Genomic DNA, 20122 nt, shown 5'->3' with positions numbered 1-20122 from the left:
CGGGCTGAAAAACTGTTGGTGTAGCTATTTTTCTTATTAAAGGGTAGAGGACTGAGCCTTCGGTTGGAATGACCAATTCAGAACTAAGACATCTTCTGACTTTGAAAGTAAACATGAGAACAGAGACAGCTGATGAAAAAACTAAAAGAGGTAATTGAGAAAATGCTTATTACAGTTAAAAACAAATAGGTAGGAAAGCAGGTAAACAAAATTCTTACCATGGAAACCAAAAACTGGATGTTATTAACAGAGGGAAAAAGTGGTGAATGAGGCAGGTGACTGCTGTAAAAACATCGAATGCCATCAGCTTAGGAGGGATTGGAGGAAATGGACAAAATGATCAGCAAGAGGTTACCTGCCCACATATTCTTTCATTTTCTTGACCTTCTCGTCTCCCATTTTCTGTTCCTCCCACCTCAGTTGCCTATTTAGATTTGAAAAACAGCTACTCCTATCATTTCCTATATTACTGCCTCAAGTTTAATTTCAAGGACTTGACGCTCTACCACTCTCCTATTTTGCACATCACTTCCTTAAACAAATCCACATCAAAAGTTCCTTAACCCTGTCAGGATCTCCAATTTTCATTGGGGTTACACGTCTTGTATTCATGGCTCATTGCTACCTGCCACTCCAGGGCACTTCATCTGTGCCTTTGCTCATCTCTGTTACACTGCCTGGTAGAACCCAACTCTGACTATATACCCAACTCTCCAGCTGAAGACGGCTGGAAGAAAAAAGGGTTAGTGCCGAGTAATCTCACTTGAAATTTACTTCGACAACACCGTGGGACCACCCTACTATACCTCCCTGGTTAACTGTTTTCTGGGTCTCTGAGCTGATTATTATTTCCTTCCTCTCAAAGCTTCTAAAGGCTTCCATTTTGCTAAATTTAATGGTTAGTTCCCAGTGCTTATCTAACTCAATCACTAAGCATGTGACACAATTGCCCATTCTTCTTTGAAACGCTATTGTCATTTGGCTGCAGGGATACCACATGCTCTGCTGTCTTTCTATCTGCTACTCCTTTCTGCCTCCTCTAGACCCCAGTGCTGGAATGCTCCAGGGCTCAGTCCTCAGATCTCCTGTCTTAATCTAGACTCCAGGTTAGGGTTTCTCAACCTTGGCACTCTGGACGTTTTTGCTGGATAATGCTTTGTTGGGGGGCTGTCCTGGGCACTGTAGGATGTTTATCAGCATCTCTGTCCTCTGTTCACTAGACACCAGTAGCACCCACCCCTTCCCCAAGCTGTGACAATCAAAATTGTATCCAAACATCGTCAAATGTCCCTGGGGGGTGGGGGGAATCACCCTTGGTTGAGATGTAGGTGAACTCAGCTAGCCCCATGACTTCAAATGCCACCTAGGAGCTGATAAGCCCCAAATATATATTATACCCCAAGCCAGACCCTGCCCCAAGCTCCGGACTTGTATATCCAAATGTCTTCTCTATTGCTTTATCTGGAGGTAGCGTTTGTATTTGCTTATTTATTCCCTGCCTCCCCAATAGAATGTAATCTCCAAGCAGGCAAGGATTTACTTATTCAATCTTTACCCCCAGTGCCTAGGACAGGGTGGGCCATGTAGTAGGTGCTCAAAATATATTTGCTGCTTAAAGAATTAAACGTTTAACATATATTAACTCATTTCACACAGTTAATCAATGATGGGACAATTGGGCAGATCATTTTTAAACACATCAAGTCATCTTTTAAAGACATATTTTCTTTAAGATAAAAGGAATACATTATTTTGAAATAAATATGTAAATAGTACTAATACTATCTGTTAAATTTTAGATAAAATTTTGCTATAGTCTTGAAAATAACAAAACTAGTTCTTATTCTTTCAATACTTTTGTTTTACTCTGTATTCTTATCATGCTTCATTTCAATTTGCACTTGTAACTATATATGAATATATGTGCATAAATATATATTTCTTTATTTCAAATAATAATTGTGCCTTTTGACTATCATGATGCCAGTTAGCTGCCAATTCTTAACTGTTAGTCATTTCTATAGTTGTTTAGCCTCTTGGTCTAATTTACACTTTATCTGAAGCAGAGAGAAGAGGCTGAATTTTCCAAGGAGGTTTGAATTCTCCTATCTTGTAAAAAATTGCTTGCTGGATAATAGCTATGTTTATATAATATTTCATATTACATTATATTTAATAATGTTTGTAACAGCTATAGTTATGAATAGGTTGTACTGTTTTTCATTTTTTCTCTTCCTCTCCAGGAGAAGTAATAACCAAGCATAGCACTTCCTTGCCCCCAATTAGGTCTCACATTAAGCTCTACATATATGTTCGTGTACATTAGAATCAATTTTTAAAGAAGACCATGGCATCCAACATTTTCCTTTAAAATCCAGGCAGTATCCAGGCATCCTTCCCCCAAATCTCCTCGGTTTATTTATTTACGTGGGTGTTTACTCACTAAGCACACAGACTTTTGTGTATATCTCTGTAAATTTCTTGAGGTTCCTTTATCGAGTCTTCTTGGAATAAAATTGAAAGACGACTTAAGTGATGACCTCTTACAACTTTATGAGTAATAGACTAGAGGTATTAAATATTTATGTATGCATAGCACAGAACTCAACCCAAATCCAACCAGCTCTGTGGATGCTATAAGTTTCTACCCCATACACTTATCTGTAATATCCACAATTACACTGACATATTTTAAAAAGTGTTCAGACCGAAAGGATTTTCTGTTCGGCCTCATTTCAGTGGGGAGTCCAACTGACTTTTTTTTTTTTTGCTTTTTAAAAAAATTGTGGTAAAATATACATAACATGAAATTTACCATCTTAACCGTTTTTAAGTACACAGGTCAGTAGTGTTAAGTACATTCACACTGTTGTGCTAAACTTTTGAATGATATCTCTATTATATACATTTGAATCAATATAGCCAATCATGGTATTCTGTGGGGGAAAAAACCCCTATCAAAATGTATTAGTTTCAGTATTATTTTTTCATTCATTGCTGGTTCAATACAAATTCACAAACAGCTCTTAGAGGCATCTTTTAAAAATCTTTCATGTAAACAATATGCCACCAAAGACTGAATTTTAGATTTTAATACTTGAGGACATTTAAAAAATCATAAAAAAATTTTATGCTAGATTCCTCATCATTTATCAGCAAACGAAATGTATCAGAAGAGAGTTTTGCAGTATTAACTTTGCTTTCTAAACAAAATTTTTTTCATTTAGTTAATTTTAAATGTAAGTTTTAAGGAGAGATTTAAATCAAATCAAGACACTAATGAAATAGGATTTGATTAACTTCTGGCCAACGAATCTTGGAAAGTTTAAAAATGAACACTTTCTCACAAATCTTCAATGTAAACCAACAGAAGCTGTCTTGAGGACTCACAGCCCGGGTCACCGAAGGAGTTAAAAATTGTAAATATTCTGAACATAAGCATAATTTGGTGAGTAAAGAACTTTACTAAATACAACATCATTTTAATAATAAAACTAAAGGAAGCAGATTATGGCAGCTGTGTTTTAGAACTGGGGGAAAGAATGACTTAGCTAATTCAATGGGCCACTTCTCCACTAAGGAAGCTGTCTTGGGCATCTCCCCGCTTCCTGGGAGTGTGGGTGGAATGACCCACCTGTAAAGACACTTGTGTTCTTGGGCCAAGATACCATGTAGTCTGTTTTTCACATAGAGTGGATTTCCAAGAATCCGGCATCTGCTCCCTAAATCTTGAAATATTCAGAGAACAGTGACTCAGTTGGACTTCCTGCTGAAATGAGGTTAAACAGAAAATCCTTTCAATGTGAACACTTTCTCAAATGAGTCAGTGTAATCGTGGATGTGGCTGAAGAAAGTGCAGTGGGTTTGCAGGCTGAAACAAGGCTGGACCTGGTTGGTGGCATCGCTTCTCTGGTTAGTCCCTCTTCTAACCAGACTCTCGACAAGGAGCTCGCTCACTGTGTAGGAGGGGACAGAACTGTCCCTTTAAGAATGCAAAACCAACACAGCACAGTAAACAGTATTCAGCTTTCCTCTGACGAACAAGGATCAATAAGTACCTATTGGGCAACATTCGATACATCAATTTTCCCTCCTTTGTAGACTGATATAGACAGAATGAATACATGCTGATGTCCGGGCATGCTCTGGAAGTCCCTCTTTCTCTCAATAAGTGTTTGGTATTAGATTCACCATATGCCTTTTGCTTGCTCTTCCAAGTGGAGCATCTAGCCTCACAGAAGATATGGCCAAAAAATGGTTACATCTTAGGGAATAAAGTCCAAATGTTAAAAAAGGAAAATAACCTTTGATCTGCCTTAGCAGTTATTCTAGCCAAAGATAATGCTAACTAAGTGTAGTAACCTTTGGGGTGGGGGTCAGCTCAGCTACAGCACAGTTCTTATAAGACCAGTTTTGGCCATTGACACCAACTCATTAGGAAGATGGAACCTCCTAAGAGGCACAGATGAGCACTTACTGTGTACACAACAACCTGAAAGCTAAATTATCTTAGGATAAATCTTTGGTTCTTTCAGAACTACCTTCACGTTGAACGTTATTTCCTCCATGACGTACACGCGTTCAGGAAATGCTTTAGCCACCTCCTCCACACTGTTGAAATATTGCACTGGCTCCTTTATATCTCGGTCTTGTTCCAGCAGCTTGAATTGCCCTGAAATACGTGATAAACGGAAGAGATATGAGATGTTTACGCTGGACAGCTGTCACCGTGGCGACAGCATCCCCCTTCCTTACTCCCACTCTTCTCTGTCAAAGGCTTTCTGAGCATTATCATTTAAAAAAAGAAAAAGTTACCGTGGCAAAAGGTTTTCTTGAACTAGGATATTTATTTAAAAATCAGCTTAAAAACGAAAGCGAACATATTTTTTCTTTTTTTGCTACTTTCAGAGTTTATTACCAGAGGATCAATAACAAATCTGATAGATGCTTACTTGTAATGTAAACTCGACACTGAAAACTTAATGTGTTATATAAGTGGTTGCTCATGTTGTTTATAACCATAAGTCACATTGCCGTTTAGTTGTAATAATGCCCCCCCCCCATACATTATATTCTAAAACCAAGTCTGAGAGGCCTGGGGGAACTGATTTTTTTAAAAATGTGCAATGGAATAAAATAATACGTGGACCCTTAGCTTTCACAGATATCCTTGGTTTCAACAATACGCAGGCGATGCTGAGGGCTCAGGAGCTGCTATAATTTGCAATTCTATAGCTTGGCTGCGGCACACGCGTGGGGCTTGAGACCAAGGGGCCTGGGGCGGGCGCTGGGAGGAGCCCCCCTTGCAGTGAGTGAGCCACTCGGCATCTGGAGCAGCACGTAGCTTCCATCTTTCCTTTTCACTACCATGTGAAATTCATGAGAGTAGGATATACTATGAAAGTATCCATAATTTGGGGGATTTCTGAAGAACTCTGAACATATTCCTAAAAATGTCAAGGCTCTATTATGCTGCTTGGACGTTTTTGGTATTTGTGATACTGCTGCCACATTCTAGAGGAGCTGCTTTCGGTTTAGAATAAAAGACCATATACGGTCAAGTCCATGACGCCATGTTTCTTAGTGGTCATTTTCTGAACACTGTTTACAATATAACACTTGAGAAACTTGAAAAGGAATGAAAAGCTATTATGAGGCAGATCTCTCTGCATGCGTCCACGGGGCATCAGGCAGAAACAGGGAAACTTTCATACTTTCAACACATTTTCTTTAACGCATCTCCTAGGTGGAGGCATTATTCTAGATGCTGGAGATAAATCAATCAAGAGACCAGATAAAAACCTCTGTCCTTTTGAAGCTTACACTGAAGTGGGAGACAGAAGGTGAGAAGTACCATTAAAAATAGGGTGAGGGGGTTGGAGAGCGCAGGGTGGCCAGAGTAGGCGTGGCTGAGACAGTGACTTTGATGTAGCTGGGCAGTGAGTTCTCAGAGCTCTAAGCACACGCAACAGTCTACACAGAAACCCTCAGGCGGATGGGTTGGTGCGTCTTTGGCATGCTGTGGCTGGAGTGGGGTGAGTAGAAGCTAAGAAGGAAGAGAAAGGAAGTCAGAGAAATAACAGGTGGTTTAGTTGTCCACAGCTTTGCAGAACTGTGGTTCTTCATCTGAGTGCGATGGGGAGCCACCTGGGGGGGTCTAAGTGCAGAAGAGGCGATTTAACCAACGTTACAGAAGAATCACTCTAGTTGCCGTGTTGAGGACACGCTGTAAAGGTGCCAGGCGTAGAAGCCCAGACACCAGTTAGGAGGGCCCTGCAATCATCCAGGTATGAGACGGCCGGGGTTTGGAAGCAGTGAGGAATGTGGCCTGAGCGGCTAAGGAACAGAGCTGCCACTAACTGAGATGGGCAGGTCTGGAGGGGTAAGATGAGGAGGTAAGATCAGGAATTCAGTCTGGACCGGTTACGTCTATTAGACATAGAAACAGAGATAGCCCGAAAGCTCTTAGATGGATACATAAGTGTGGATGTCAGGAGAAAGGTCTGGCTGGAAACAGTAACTCTGGGCGCCACGGGAACATGGATGATATTTAAAGCCATGACATTTTTTTTTTTTTTTGAGGTACGCGGGCCTCTCACTGCTGTGGCCTCTCCCGTTGTGGAGCACAGGCTCCAGACGCACAGGCTCAGCGGCCATGGCTCACGGGCCCAGCCGCTCCGTGGCATGTGGGATCTTGCCGGACCGGGGCATGAACCCTTGTCCCCTGCATCGGCAGGCGGACTCTCAACCACTGCGCCACCAGGGAAGCCCAAAGCCATGACACTTTAATGATGACAACCACAGTCTCAAGTGTAGACTGAGAAGAGGTCCAAGGTTTGAGCTCTGGGAGACTAAGGAATGGCCAGGAAAATAAGAGAAAAATCCAGAAGTGCTACATTCTAGAAGCCAGGTGATTCGAGTGCCTCAAGGAGAAGGCGGGAGTGACGTCAAATGCTGTGTACAGGACTGTGAAACGAGACTGAGAACTGTTGGATTTAGCAGCTTGTGTTTAACTGGGGATTTTGATACGAGCAGTGGAATAGCTGGGCCAAAGCTTGATTGAACCTGAGAGCCTGAGAAAGGAGAGCTGGGAATAACAAGAATGGACAGCAGGTGATGTTTTGGGGAGTTCTGTGACAAGGGGACAAGAGACACTGAGTAGTAGCTAAAGGGAGGAAGTGGGATGGGGCCCAGAGAGTGTTTTTGTTTCCTCAATACGATGGGAGAAGTGCCAGCATGTTTGATGCTGATGGGAATGACGCACAGATGATGAGCAAGATTACTGGAGCACATCCTTGAGGACATGGGGGGACATCAGAGTGGAGGAGCTGGCCTTCAACAGGAATTCATCTGTGGCAGGTTCAGTGGGACCTGGGGGAAGCTCCCTCTTATTGCTTCAATATTTCCAGCAAAAGTGGGAAGGAAGGCATCAGTTGAGAATAAAGTTGAGAGAGGAGGTGTTGGAGGTTAAGGAAAGAGGAGAAGATTGTAAAAAGTCTGGGGAGGACTTCCCTGGTGGCGCAGTGGTTGAGAGTCCGCCTGCCGATGCAGGGGACACGGGTTCCTGCCCCGGTCCGGCAAGATCCCACATGCCGCGGAGTGGCTGGGCCCGTGAGCCATGGCCTCTGAGCCTGCGTGTCCGGAGCCTGTGCTCCGCAACGGGAGAAGCCACAACAGTGAGAGGTCCACGTACCGCAAAAAAAAAAAAATCCAGTGAAAATGAATACCATAATATGTCTGGTGGGCAGCCCTAAGTTCCCACTTGAGGTTAATGGTCAGCATCTGAAAATGAAACCAAACACTCTAGTTGTGTGTTTTCCTCTAGCCTGTGTATGACGCCCGGGGGCTGGCGTGAAGCAGGTAGAGATTTGGATTCAGCCAATTGCCAAGTGAGTATGAGACGTGAAAGAGGGACAAAGCAGGCAGGATGTATGCAAGCGAGTTCACGGAGCTTGAGCTGGACCCAACATCTCGGGAGGGAGGGAAGAGGATGAAAATAATCATGGGATCAACGGATGGCAGGTTCTGACGGACTTGATTTCCGTGCCCTGGAGGAGTGAGCTCGAGAACCAGGCAGAGGAGAGAGGTCAGAGAGTGGTATGTATACGACTGAGATCACGGAGGGATGGAGTTGTTGGCGATGCTGTGGTCGAGGGGCGACCATGGGAGGTAAGCATTGTGGTGGTGAAAAGCTAAAGGAACTGAGAAGCCAGGGGTATCAAATGAATCATACAGGTAAGCACTGAAATCTCCAAGGGTGAGGAGAGAAGCACTGCTGGGGAGAACGGCAGTGAGCCAGGAGTGAGAACCATGGAGAAATGAGGGAGGAATCCTAGGCTTGGTAGAGAATGTACCAACAATGGGGGAGCAGGGGATGCTGTCTGATGACAAGAGATTTACAGCTGAGTTTTTAGGGAGCAGTGAAGGTCAGGGCAGCAGTGAAGACCATAGAGACACTTATATCCCCTCAACTCTGGGGCAAAAAAAAAAAAATAGAGCTACCACCTGAGAGGCCTTCAAGGAAGCAGTGTTTTCAGGGCATATGCAGATTTGGGTTTTAACAAAATGAAAGTAATTTCAGGAGGGTTTAAGGATGTAGGGCTTTTGCTAGCGATGAACCTCGATGGAGGCATTTCCAAGAGTTAAAGGATAGGTGATGAGGACAAAATAGAGGATGCACCTAGACATAACAGCTCATGTACCTTTTAGAAAATGTAGAGGGATGAACAACACATTTGAAAATACAAAATACGTTGGATTGTACCTTTTTCATAAAAAACAATTTTTAAAAAATCAAAAAGATTATGGCAATCTCAATACTACTTAGTTAAACAAATTCTGCCAAATTAAACTTTTCATTTGTCATTATTCTACTCAGTCTATGTACAAATTTTTAATAACTGGCTTATCTACAGTTTTATACTGTTTCTTTCTGTATTTTCCTACATTTTCCCACGTGATGACACTTACAATACTTGCACAGCACTTAATAATGGATTTAACTATTTTTCTATTCTTACATGGTCAGTCTGAGTTTGGCACGTGCTTAATGTAAGTGGGAACTCTGCCATGTACACGTTTTATGATGCTGGCAAATTACTAATCCGTCTGAGCCTTGCTTCCTTGCCTGTAAAGTGGGGACACTTCATAGGGCTGCTGTGGGGATTAAGTGAGATGATGCAAAGTACTCAGCACAAGTAGCCACTCAGCAACTCTGGGCTCCCTTCCGTCTTCTGCAAAGAGATTTTCTTTTGTCTTCTGGCTCACATTTTAGGGATAAATTTTCTAGCGTGAGGTTATTAAATCAAAGAATAATACACAATTCCTTATGTTTACCATGCACAGCTGTATTTTTTTCCAAAATACCAAAACCAATTTATATTTCTATGAATAGGCTACATGCCTCCTAGTTGGGGCACAATCTTGCCAGCACTGAGTATTTTTTCAATTAGACAATTCAATGCATATTAAAAAGCACCTCCTTCCTGTATTAATCTGCATCTCTTTGAAGATCAGTGAAGCTAAACATTTGAATTTTTCTTGTACAAACGACTGTACAAATATATAATAAATATATTTGACACAGTCTACATTTCTTTTCACTTCTAGAGACATCTAAGGGCCTGTTGGATATTTATACTTGGAAGTCCCATTAGCACCAAATTCAACATGTCTAAAGTCAATAGGTACTTAATAAATGTGTAATAAATATAGTCCTGGAATTAGCAAACAATGAAGCAATGCATAAGTAACTGCAGGTTTTCAAAGTTATAAATAAAAGGTGAACTACATTACAATACACAAGGTTTGTTTCTGAACTACAGATGAATGTTTTCACTCAACAGAGAAAGCAAGCAATGGTGTACTTAAAAATCATTCAAATCTGAATAAGGCACAGAACCTCAAGACATATTTTTCAGGGACCAATCCAACCAAAGAACAGATTAGATAAGCAACTGGAACTATCTTCCAGGATGAAACAGTCTTTCAGCACCAGGATGTAATACACAAGGGGAAAAAAGTAGTCACCAGTGAGTAAGAGTTCAAATTTATGGGTCCATTTGGTGGGAATACCCAGAATCATCTGACAGAGACATCAGATATTTGCCAACACTTCCAATTATCTGCAACTGTAATTTATATTTTCTAATTGTTAGCAGAATAACAAAATAAATTGTAGATTTGGAAGCCAAGTCGAGCTACCATCACTAAACCAAGTATAGTTTATGAAAGTCTACAAATTATCTTTCCATGAGCATGAAATAGTTTTAACTTATTTTAAAATGTTGATCAATATTTTAGAAAAACTTTCCGAAGGCAGGAGGATCTGTATGCAGGCCAAGTGGTCTGTAGATGTACAATCTCTGAGCTAACAGATTACCCGAAAGCTACATGCCTATACTAAATTCCATTCTGTCCCTTCAGAAAGACATTCACAAGTCAAGGATGTGTCACCAAATCCTAACACTTTCACATCAAATGAGACATCACCCTACAGATAGTGCTGCCTCATAGAAATACAACGCAAGCCACACATGCAATTATGTGTTTTATGATGGCCACATTAAAAAAGTAAAAAGAGGTGAAATTTATTTTAATAATATGGTTCTATCTAAACCAAGACATCTAAATTCAATATAAGAATCATTAATTAAATTTTTTCCACATTAAGTCTTTTCAATCCCATGTAGGTTTTACACTTGCGGCACACCTCTGTTCACACTACCCTCATTACAAGCGCTCAAAAGCCCATGTGGCTAGTGGTTGCTGTATCCATGTGGGTAGAGAACGTCTCTGCCTTCTCTTAAAACTGCAGATACTGTTCACGTCCGTAAAAAAGATCATGTGATGGAATACCTCCTGATAAAATAGGGTGTTTCATCTCATGAAATAACAGCTTCAGAACGCTTATATTTTCTTTTCCTTGCTCTGTCTGTCGTGATCGCTGATATTCTGGTTCAAAGAACAGAGCCTGGGTTTCTTGATATAAAGCACCTCTATCCCCTTAACACCGTTTTTCTTCTCTTTCAATTTGGGTGCTCGTTCTTCAAGCGTTCTTTAGTTATTTTTCTCTTGTGTCTGAGATCTCTTACTGTTAGCAGCCTCAAATACATTCTGGCATATGAACCAAATGAATAATCCTATCTGGTGTGTCGGTGATGTCAATAGTAAAGCTGTATAAATTCTAACCTTCTAGTCTCACCTGTGTTTGTCATCTCAGGAAAGATGGACAGGAAGACCTCAGAAGCACACGCATGGGAGCACTGACAAGAATCTATTCTGGGAATGATGAACATACACAGATGAAAGAATAAGAATAAAAACAAAGTAGCAGCTAAATATGACCAAATGTTTTCACATCTGAACATACTGTACATCAGAAAAACTGATTCCTCTCATTCATTCTTTTAACTGTTTATTGAATATCCAATATCATCCATTAACTTCTGTCTCCTCTTTTCCATATAGTTTCTTTATATTGTCCTGTAAGATTTTAGTTCATGTTTCTTTGTGTACATATATTATTATTGTAAACATTTTCTTGTCATATGTTTAATGGTCTAAAACCAAATAAATATTTTATACTTCTTACACCCCACAAATACCTTTAAAATCTAAATGTATCAAATGTTTTAATGTAATGTTTTAAATACCAGGTCATGGGATATATGCAACTTCCTATTTCAGGGGTTGGCAAACTTGTTCTGTAAATATTTTAGGTTTTGTGGGCTAAATTGCCTCTGTTAACAACTATTCAACTCCGGCGAAGTATCTCAAAAGCAGCCACAGACGATATGTAAATGAATTACAACATCTGTGTTCCAATCAAACTTTACAAGAACAAGCAGCAGGTCAGATCTGGCCCTGAGGCCACACAGTTTGCTGACCTCTGTCCTGCAGGGAGACATCAAGAAATGAAAGACATCAGACATCAGAAATGAAAATGACCAACACACCTAAGTAGTTATCCTGAGGTCTCTTGTAAGGTAGTTGAAACTACACCCTAAGCCGGCCCATGTTCATCTTAGAATGGCAGTTTTCCCTTTAAATACAAGTCTAAAATCAAGATGTGTTAAGCTGCACATGAGGATTGTATTAGGAGAATAATGCAAATGAAAAGCAAACGTGCCCACCTCCTCTCACTGTATTTTATGGCTTCTATTCTCTTATAAAAGAATAGGACCCTCTCAGATGAGTCAAGTTGAAGTTTTCTGGGAAAGATGCTGAGCCGTTGTGTTGCTCTGTTCCCTGTGACTGCTGTAGCCTGGAAGTCGGAACTTGTCAGAGTCAAATCCTGGAGCCGATTTAAAGAGTTAAGAGCCAGTTTCCTGACAAAATGTGAAATCAATTTATACAACACATCTTCCCACAATCCCCACATGGAGGAACTAATTTTTTTAACAGACCATTTCATGAATAACAGAGTCTTTGTGCCACCAAATGAAAACATTTGGAGATCGCTGAAACATCTGTTCTGAGACGTTACTGTCAAAACCCTGTTCCCAGAGAGGGAGGAAACTGCATTGTCTTTCAACGGTTTTGTTAATTTCATAAACCATCTCCACTGTGAGAGCTGTTCTCTCAGCAGGACCCTGAAATTCCCAGGAACGAATCCAACACCACGATCCTCGATGACAGGTTAAAGAAATTGAAGGTAATATGTAAAAAGCAAAGATTGGTACTATTATTGCACTGTTTTCATGATGTGCTTCTAAAACTATATTACATAATTAATCTGCTGACAGGGAATAACTCTCATCTAGAAAATATCCATTTTTTGGTGTGTGTCTCTCAAGATAATCACAGTGATTCGCCTCAATAGAGATGATACATTAAGCACAGACAGCTAAGAGGCCCAAAGTCCTACGTGAGGCGTCTAAGTTTCAAGCACCTGTATGATGCTGAACAGACAGTAGGACCACACGCTCTCCTTTACTCAGAGGGAAAAAAGGTCACTTGTCAGAAATGAAAAATGGAAATAAATTTTGCTAATTAAGAAGAGACAGCAACGACGCTGAGATGCGTAGAGATAAGAGAGAGAGTCAGAGGTGGTCAAATTCAGTTCTGTCCCGTTTGCTACTGGCTGGGAAGTTATGGTCAACAGGCAGTGAGAAGTCAGTCTCGTGCTACTGGGAAGGTGGGGCTCCCCATGATTCATGCCTCCCCAGTCCCTATCACGCCTGGTGATGAGCACGGCCTGCGGTAAATCTCCTTTCACAGCTCTGGTTTTACCGTTCGCCTTCCCTTCAGCCCAGTGGCTGACTTTCTGTGTGTAAATAAAACGAAACGAGAGCCGAAACCTCTAGTATCCATCTGTGGGCCTCCCACTCTCTCAGCTCTCCTGGGGGACCCCCTCTATCACCTTGGCTTCAAGGACCACCTACAAGCTGACAGCACACCAACATTCCCTCCAGCCAGATCTCTCCTGAATTCCGCATTGGTCTACCCAATACCTGGTGCATATCTCCAACACTTCTTCCACAAAGATCTCTCTCAAAATCACACATGCGGGGCTTCCCTGGTGGCGCAGTGGCTGAGAATCCGCCTGCCAATGCAGGCGACACAGGTTCGATCCCTGGTTCGGGAAGATCCCACATGGCATGGAGCAACTAAGCCCATGTGCCACAACTACTGAGCCTGTGCTCTAGAGCCCGTGAGCCACAACTACTGAGCCCACGTGCCTGTGCACCACAACTACTGAGCCTGTGCTCTAGAGCCCATGAGCCACAACTACTGAGCCCACGTGCTGCAACTACTGAAGCCCGCGTGCCTAGAGCCCGTGCTCCGCAATGAGAAGCCACCATAATGAGAAGCCCGCGCACTGCAACGAAGAGTAGCCCCCGCTTGCCGCAACTAGAGAAAGCCCACGCGCAGCAGCGAAGACCCAACACAGCCAAAAATAAATAAATAAAAAAATTAAAAAAAAATCAACACGTGCAAAACTGAACTCATCTTTCTACTCTCTGAATCAAGCAGCCACCCAAGTCAGAACCCCGGGTGGTCATCCTTAACCCCTCCCTTTCCCTAATCCCTCACGTTCAACTGGTGTCACTTCAACTCCATTCCCTTTCTTGAACAAACTACAACATCTCTCGCTTTGGCCAGTTTTACCAGTTGATTGCTTTACCCATTGACTTCCATTCCAGAAAACTATTCTTTCCACTAGTGCTTAAAATTAAAGTTGAATCATATTTTAAATGAGGATAATTTGCAGAGGATTTATTTACAACAGGGTCACTGATAATGGTGTGGGTGGGCTGCAGGGGAAGCAGAGTGAGAAGCTAGGGACAGTATCAGAGAAGAGGTCACCACCATAGGCCTGTGGTGCCAGGGGGAGGGACTAGTTACAGGAAGGAGAACGTTATGTAAATAAGGTTGCCCTGAGAAGGGGAGAAGCAGCTGTTCCCAAGCTATCCTTCAAGGGAGCCATGAAGCTGGAGAATATAAAGACCATGACCAGCTTCCTCCCTTGACCCGCCCATCTCCTGCTGGGGCTATCTATCCAATGGCTGAACTTAGCTGGAAATCAAAGGGCATGAGAGTCTGCAGATTTCGCCCTGCTGGTCAGCCTCTGGGGAGGGGCAGGGTGGAGGCAGTGGAGGACAGACTGGGGGCGGGGGTGTATGCCCTTCTACCCTCTGATTAAAAGACTTTGGAGGCCTTCCACCTCCTGTAAAATTTAACTTTGTAGAGAATATATAGGCCCTCCAAGATCTGACCCTTACTTTCCTCTCATTATGCTAAAATCCATCTAGATCCATCCACAGTGAATTATACTTCTTCTTATACTGAACTCAAGATCTGGAATGCCTTTTCTCTATTCCCAGGTTTGGCCAAGCTATTCATCCAAAACCAATTCACGCTTCACCTACTCTATCAAAAATCTTCTTAGCTCAGGTATATACCTGGCCGCACTCTTGTGTGATCTCATTGTCTATAGATCTTTATCCAAGCATGTAAATTTTATCATTCTCTTTTGTTTACATGTCTTTGTAAACTAAACAGTAAACTCTCTAAAGAAAGCAGGGGGTGTGTCAATCACCTATTTATTCCGGTGCCCAATACTGTGCAAGACACATAGCAGCTACTTAATAAATAACAGCTGAATGAGGGAATGAATTTCAGTATGAGCTCAAGTCCAATGTCATCCATGAAGCTCTCCCTCACAACCTCAGCCCATGCTCATCTTTGTTCATATTTGTCACCGGAGTTTGTTGAACTATTCCCTACTTATTTCACCTGTTTTTGTGTTGTTCTCTTAGACCACAAGCACCCTGACAGCAGGAATCATGTCTTCTGCTTCTCTGACGGCTCAATTTGAGTCCATACTAGAAACTTACTAAATGCTTGCTTTGAAGAACAGGCGTTCAGAGTAGGAGAAATACATATATATGTGTGTATGTAAATATATATAATAGGTATGTATTTCTTCCAGAGTACCAAAATCAAATATTTACATGACCAGAGAAGCTGTAAATTAGTAAAATTAGTAAAAAGGTGGAGATGGCCACCTCAGAGCTCCAGCACCTGCTGATTTCCAGAGGCAGGAAATCTGGATTTTTTAAAAAATGTAAATGCACCTAGTTATTAATAGTTTTTAATGATTCACTCAAATAAAAAAGTCTCCTCTAACCCAGGGACTACCCTGGGTTTCTACGAGACAGGAGGGAGTGGCTGTGGTTTGAACAGGGCTTAACACAATACTGATTGACGTGATGCCATGTGAGTGGGCAGATATCAGGAAATATTTGAGAAATTTAGGTGGGAAGTGTAGCCTCTTGGGGTGCTTCCTTTTCCCTCAAATTGAAAGGATGACTTTAAGTGGGAGGCCTCCGTTTACAGCTTTTAGCCTAAGCTTATGAGCAAGCTCATTTAAGACCTACACTGCTGACAGCCTTCTGCCTGGGCATAGCCGAGCTCCCTCTACTTCTGGTCTCCACCACAGGTATTCCATCGAAACGTGGTAACGGATGATGGTAGGTCTTGCCTGACTCTGAAGGCCAGAACATGTTAAATGGCAGCACTGACAAAGAATTAGAAGAGAGAATCGCATACCAAGTGACCAGCTTCTTAAGAAAGAGACTCGATAGGATGTGGAAAGACAAAATAACAAAAGAAAAAGGAGTCTGAGCCTCTGGACTGGAGCCATGTCAGGATGACTCCACCGAGAGCCTGCTTTCAATCGGAAGGTGTTCACACACACATTACCTCACTCAACAAACCACAGTAGTGGGCGGGGATTATGAGAGGCTTGACCCACGAGGAAACTGAAGCTGGCAGAGATTAAGGAATATGTCTTTGGTCACAGCAAGTCAATAGCGAGCCCAGGACGGTCACTCGTGCGTTCTCATCCTAAGTCCACTTTTACTGTGCTGCTTCCCCAAGCCACTAATACCTCCCTCCTCAGGATGAGGTTGACAGAGAGAGGAGCTGACTGTGCCTTGTCGTTACTGAAAAAATTCCCCAAAGTTAGTAGGAAGAAGGGTCATTTACCATTTACATATGCAACGAATTCTTCTTTGATAGTGTGGAGGGCTATTCAGATGGTCCTGTTTAATCCCCACAATGACCCTGGCAACTGGTTACATGACAAAACCTATCTTCACTTCTGGGTAACTTAGGGTGACTGGAGCATAGAAGGTACACAGTGTCACCAATAGTTCACCCATTCGGTGGAAAGAGAACCCAGCTACTCTTTCTAATCTCTAGCACTGGAACTAGTCGCTGGGATGAAGCAGCTGCTTCTATTAAGGATCAAAAACCCACATTAAAAAAAAAAAATCAAGGTTCTAGTAAGTAAAAAGCAATTTTATTTGAGGTAGGATCCTTTTGGAGAAATAGAAAATGATCTATTTATCTACATTAAAGAGTTACATAAAAAGTTACAAACAGCAAAAGTAAAACTTCAATTTTTAGTTGTAGAGCTTAAATCACATAGTACAAAAAAATGAAGGGGAAAACAAAGGTTAAGAGAAAATGGGAAGCAGGGAAAATGAGGCGAAAAGGAGATATGGAAACAAATTTAAAAAAGAAAACGAGACAGAAATTGATGCAAGAAAAAAAATTACACACGGATAAACACAATTTCAACCCAGACAAAGGAGAGGAAGACCCCACCAACGCAGATGGACAAAATATGGACGTACACGACACAGACAGACTTTAAAGCTATGTTGTCATTTTACAACTACAGGCAAAAATGAAGGTATTCTGTATAGAATCAAAGTTGAGGTCTAGGAGTTTTCAATACTACGGTTCATATGATATATGCTTCTCTTCCATGCCTTATGGAAGTATTTAAAAAGGAAAAAGAGAGCCAAACTGCATGTCCAAAGTGTGGGGAGGGTGAGGAAAACACTCAAGGATTTTAACATTCCACCATTCTTCCTCTACTGAAACATGACCCCTTTCTTGGATTCTCATTTGCTCCCTTTTCCACAGCCCAACAGTAAACTCCCACACACCAGTGGGACCACAGAGGAGAGACAATAATACAAGCAGCTGCTCAAGCTGTGGTTTTCATTAGGAAAAAAAGTGCCTTGATTATAAGGGATTTAGTTTTGAACCTTCAGGCCAAAACTGAACTGATTAAAACTCCATGTAGAGAAACACGAATGGTTTCTTAAAACTCTGATGTAGAGCGTACTCGGCATAATCAAAGGGGGGTGGGGAGAATCCTCAAATTTTAACACCCACCTTGGCTCAGTGCATGGACTTAAAGATGGAAAAGCTAGCAGAGACACTCAATGAAAACATACTGGAGAGGTCCTAAATCGCACTTCTGTAAGGGCTAGGGGTACATTTTCACCAAATTCTTTAGCTACAAAAAGCGAGGCAATCAAGCCATAAAAAAGATGTAGAGGAAACGTGAATGCTTCTTACTAAGAAAAAGAAGCCAATTTGAAGAGGCTCCAGACTGTATCATTCCAACTATATGACACTCTGGAAAAGGCAAAACTATGGAGACAGTAAAAAAGTCAGTGGTTTTCAGGGATTAGGGGAGAGGGAGAGATGAGTAGGCAGAGAACAGAGGATTTTTAGGGCAGTGGAACTATTGTGTATGATTCTATAATGGTGGATACATGTCATTATACAGTTGTCTGGACACACAGAATGTGCAACACCAAAAGTGAACTGTTATGTAAACTACGGCCTTTGGGTGATAATGATGTGTCCATGGAGGTTCATCAGTTTTAACAAAGGTACCACTCTGGTGGGGGATGGTGATATGGGGGAGGCTGTGTCTGTGTAGGGGAAGGGGGTATATGGGAAATCTCTGTACCTTCCCCTTTAATTTTGCTCTGGAACTAAAACTACTCTGAAATAAAGAGTACGTATGTGTATATATAAATACATACACATATACATATATACACACACACCAACAAGGCAACTCTTTAAAGGCTTGCAGTCGATACAAGAGCAGAGCTGAGGTATGGCACTCCTGGAGCCAGGCATGCTCTGTTCTCATGGCTTAGCACGTACTCATTGGTTATCATTTTGCCTCTACCTCTTCACACAGCAGTTAAGCATATGAACTTCTGGAGTTGAAATCCTGGCTCTCCCTCCCACTGGGCAACTTTGGTTAAGTCATGACCTTCTACACCTCCGTGTGTCTCCTAGTTCCATAATGCAAGGGCAGTAACACTAACATAACATCAGCTATTGGGATGATTAAACTTACATAAAGGGCTTCACCTGATGAGAGGCACCTGATAAGGGCTCAATGAACATCAGAGCGAAGTCAAATGAGACAAAGATGTACCAGTCACGAATGAAAAGGAATGTAATCACGATACTCTTTGGAATGTGGTACTGGTTAGGAGAACAGTGTTAGCTCCTTCTTATATTAATCTGGGCAAAACTCCAGAAGAGGAGCCATTAAGAAGCATCCTAAATTTAAAGAAGTGGCACAATTGGCAGCCAGGTAGCTGGGAGGAAGAGAGGAGAAAGAAATGCTGAAGATGTGGATTCAGGGTGGAGCACGGCCACCTGGTTCTGGGACAGAAAGACAAAGCATGGGAGATGGCCAATTTTATCTTCTCTACGACAAGCTGCCTACTGTACCCTCTGCTCAATGCAGAGCAATTCCAGTTAGACTGTATCACCCTCAAAACACAATTACTCTAATATGTTTGTGACCACAGTGCTGTGGAGGAGAGTCCTACGCTTATTAGAAATCAGTCAAAATTGCAGTACAAAAACAGAAACTCTAGTAAAAGGAAAAGGCCCTACAGGACAAAGAGCCCTTCGTTCCTGTTAAATCTTTTTCTTTTAATTAAAAAATGGAGAAGCAATAGCCATGCTGTGGCTCTGAGACCTAGGGCTCCATTTCTGTTCAAGGGTTTCATGAATGGCACGCTTTCGAACAGTAAATACATACCTATGTCCGACACTCCAGAACCATCGGAAGGTTTCCCCCTCCACCCCTTCACCAGAGAACTACTCTCTCCTCTTTGGTTTGCTTTGGTCTTTGCTGACAACACGTCCCTGCACTTGCTCCCTTTTTGCAAAGCTTCATTTTCATCCAAATGCCTCCACTTTTATTCACTGCAGATCGAGCTCACTGAGCATTCTCTAGTGCCTTTCAGGTCTGTCCCTGTTCCATGTTAAACAGGCTGTGGTGTGAGCGCAGGGCTGCGCTCAGTAAAATATTCCATCCAACGGGGGCAGTTATGTAAACAGGGCTGCTTCTGGCAGGAATGTCTGATGGGATAAACAAGGCTGGAGAGAAGAAGGACTCTTACAGAGAGGAGTGACTTTGTCAGGGCACAGAGATACATTTAAATAAAAATACTCTTGTTTCTAATGTAAGATCAGGCTTTTAAAAAACCTAAATCTCTGGGGGAAATTTAAAAAGAACAATAAGGGGTGAGTCAGTGACTGTGATTTCTGAAACTGTGCTAAGGGGATTTGACTTTTTCCTTTTCTGGTTGTAGAATTTTATTTCTTTAAAAATAAAAACCGGGCTTCCCTGGTGGCGCAGTGGTTGGGAGTCCGCCTGCCGATGCAGGGGACGCAGGTTCGTGCCCCGGTCCGGGAGGATCCCGCGTGCCGCGGAGCGGCTGGGCCCGTGAGCCATGGCCGCTGACCCTGCGTGTCCGGAGCCTGTGCTCCGCAA

General features: G+C 42.1%; 1 protein-coding gene across 2 annotated transcripts in view; it reads right to left on the bottom strand.

The window, feature by feature from the left end:
- GAREM1 (GRB2 associated regulator of MAPK1 subtype 1) overlaps positions 1 to 20122 on the bottom strand; it is a 206443-nt gene that overhangs the window by 52827 nt on the left and 133494 nt on the right. For both annotated transcript variants that reach the window (XM_030876493.2, XM_030876494.2), the window contains exon 3: positions 4542 to 4672. In XM_030876493.2, the coding sequence (XP_030732353.1) occupies positions 4542 to 4672 (131 nt within the window). The remainder of the gene's footprint in view (positions 1 to 4541; positions 4673 to 20122) is intronic.

This window comes from Globicephala melas, chromosome 13 (assembly GCF_963455315.2).
Source record: "Globicephala melas chromosome 13, mGloMel1.2, whole genome shotgun sequence".
NCBI classification, from domain to species: domain Eukaryota; kingdom Metazoa; phylum Chordata; class Mammalia; order Artiodactyla; family Delphinidae; genus Globicephala; species Globicephala melas.
This window is presented reverse-complemented; position numbering and strand designations above follow the sequence as displayed.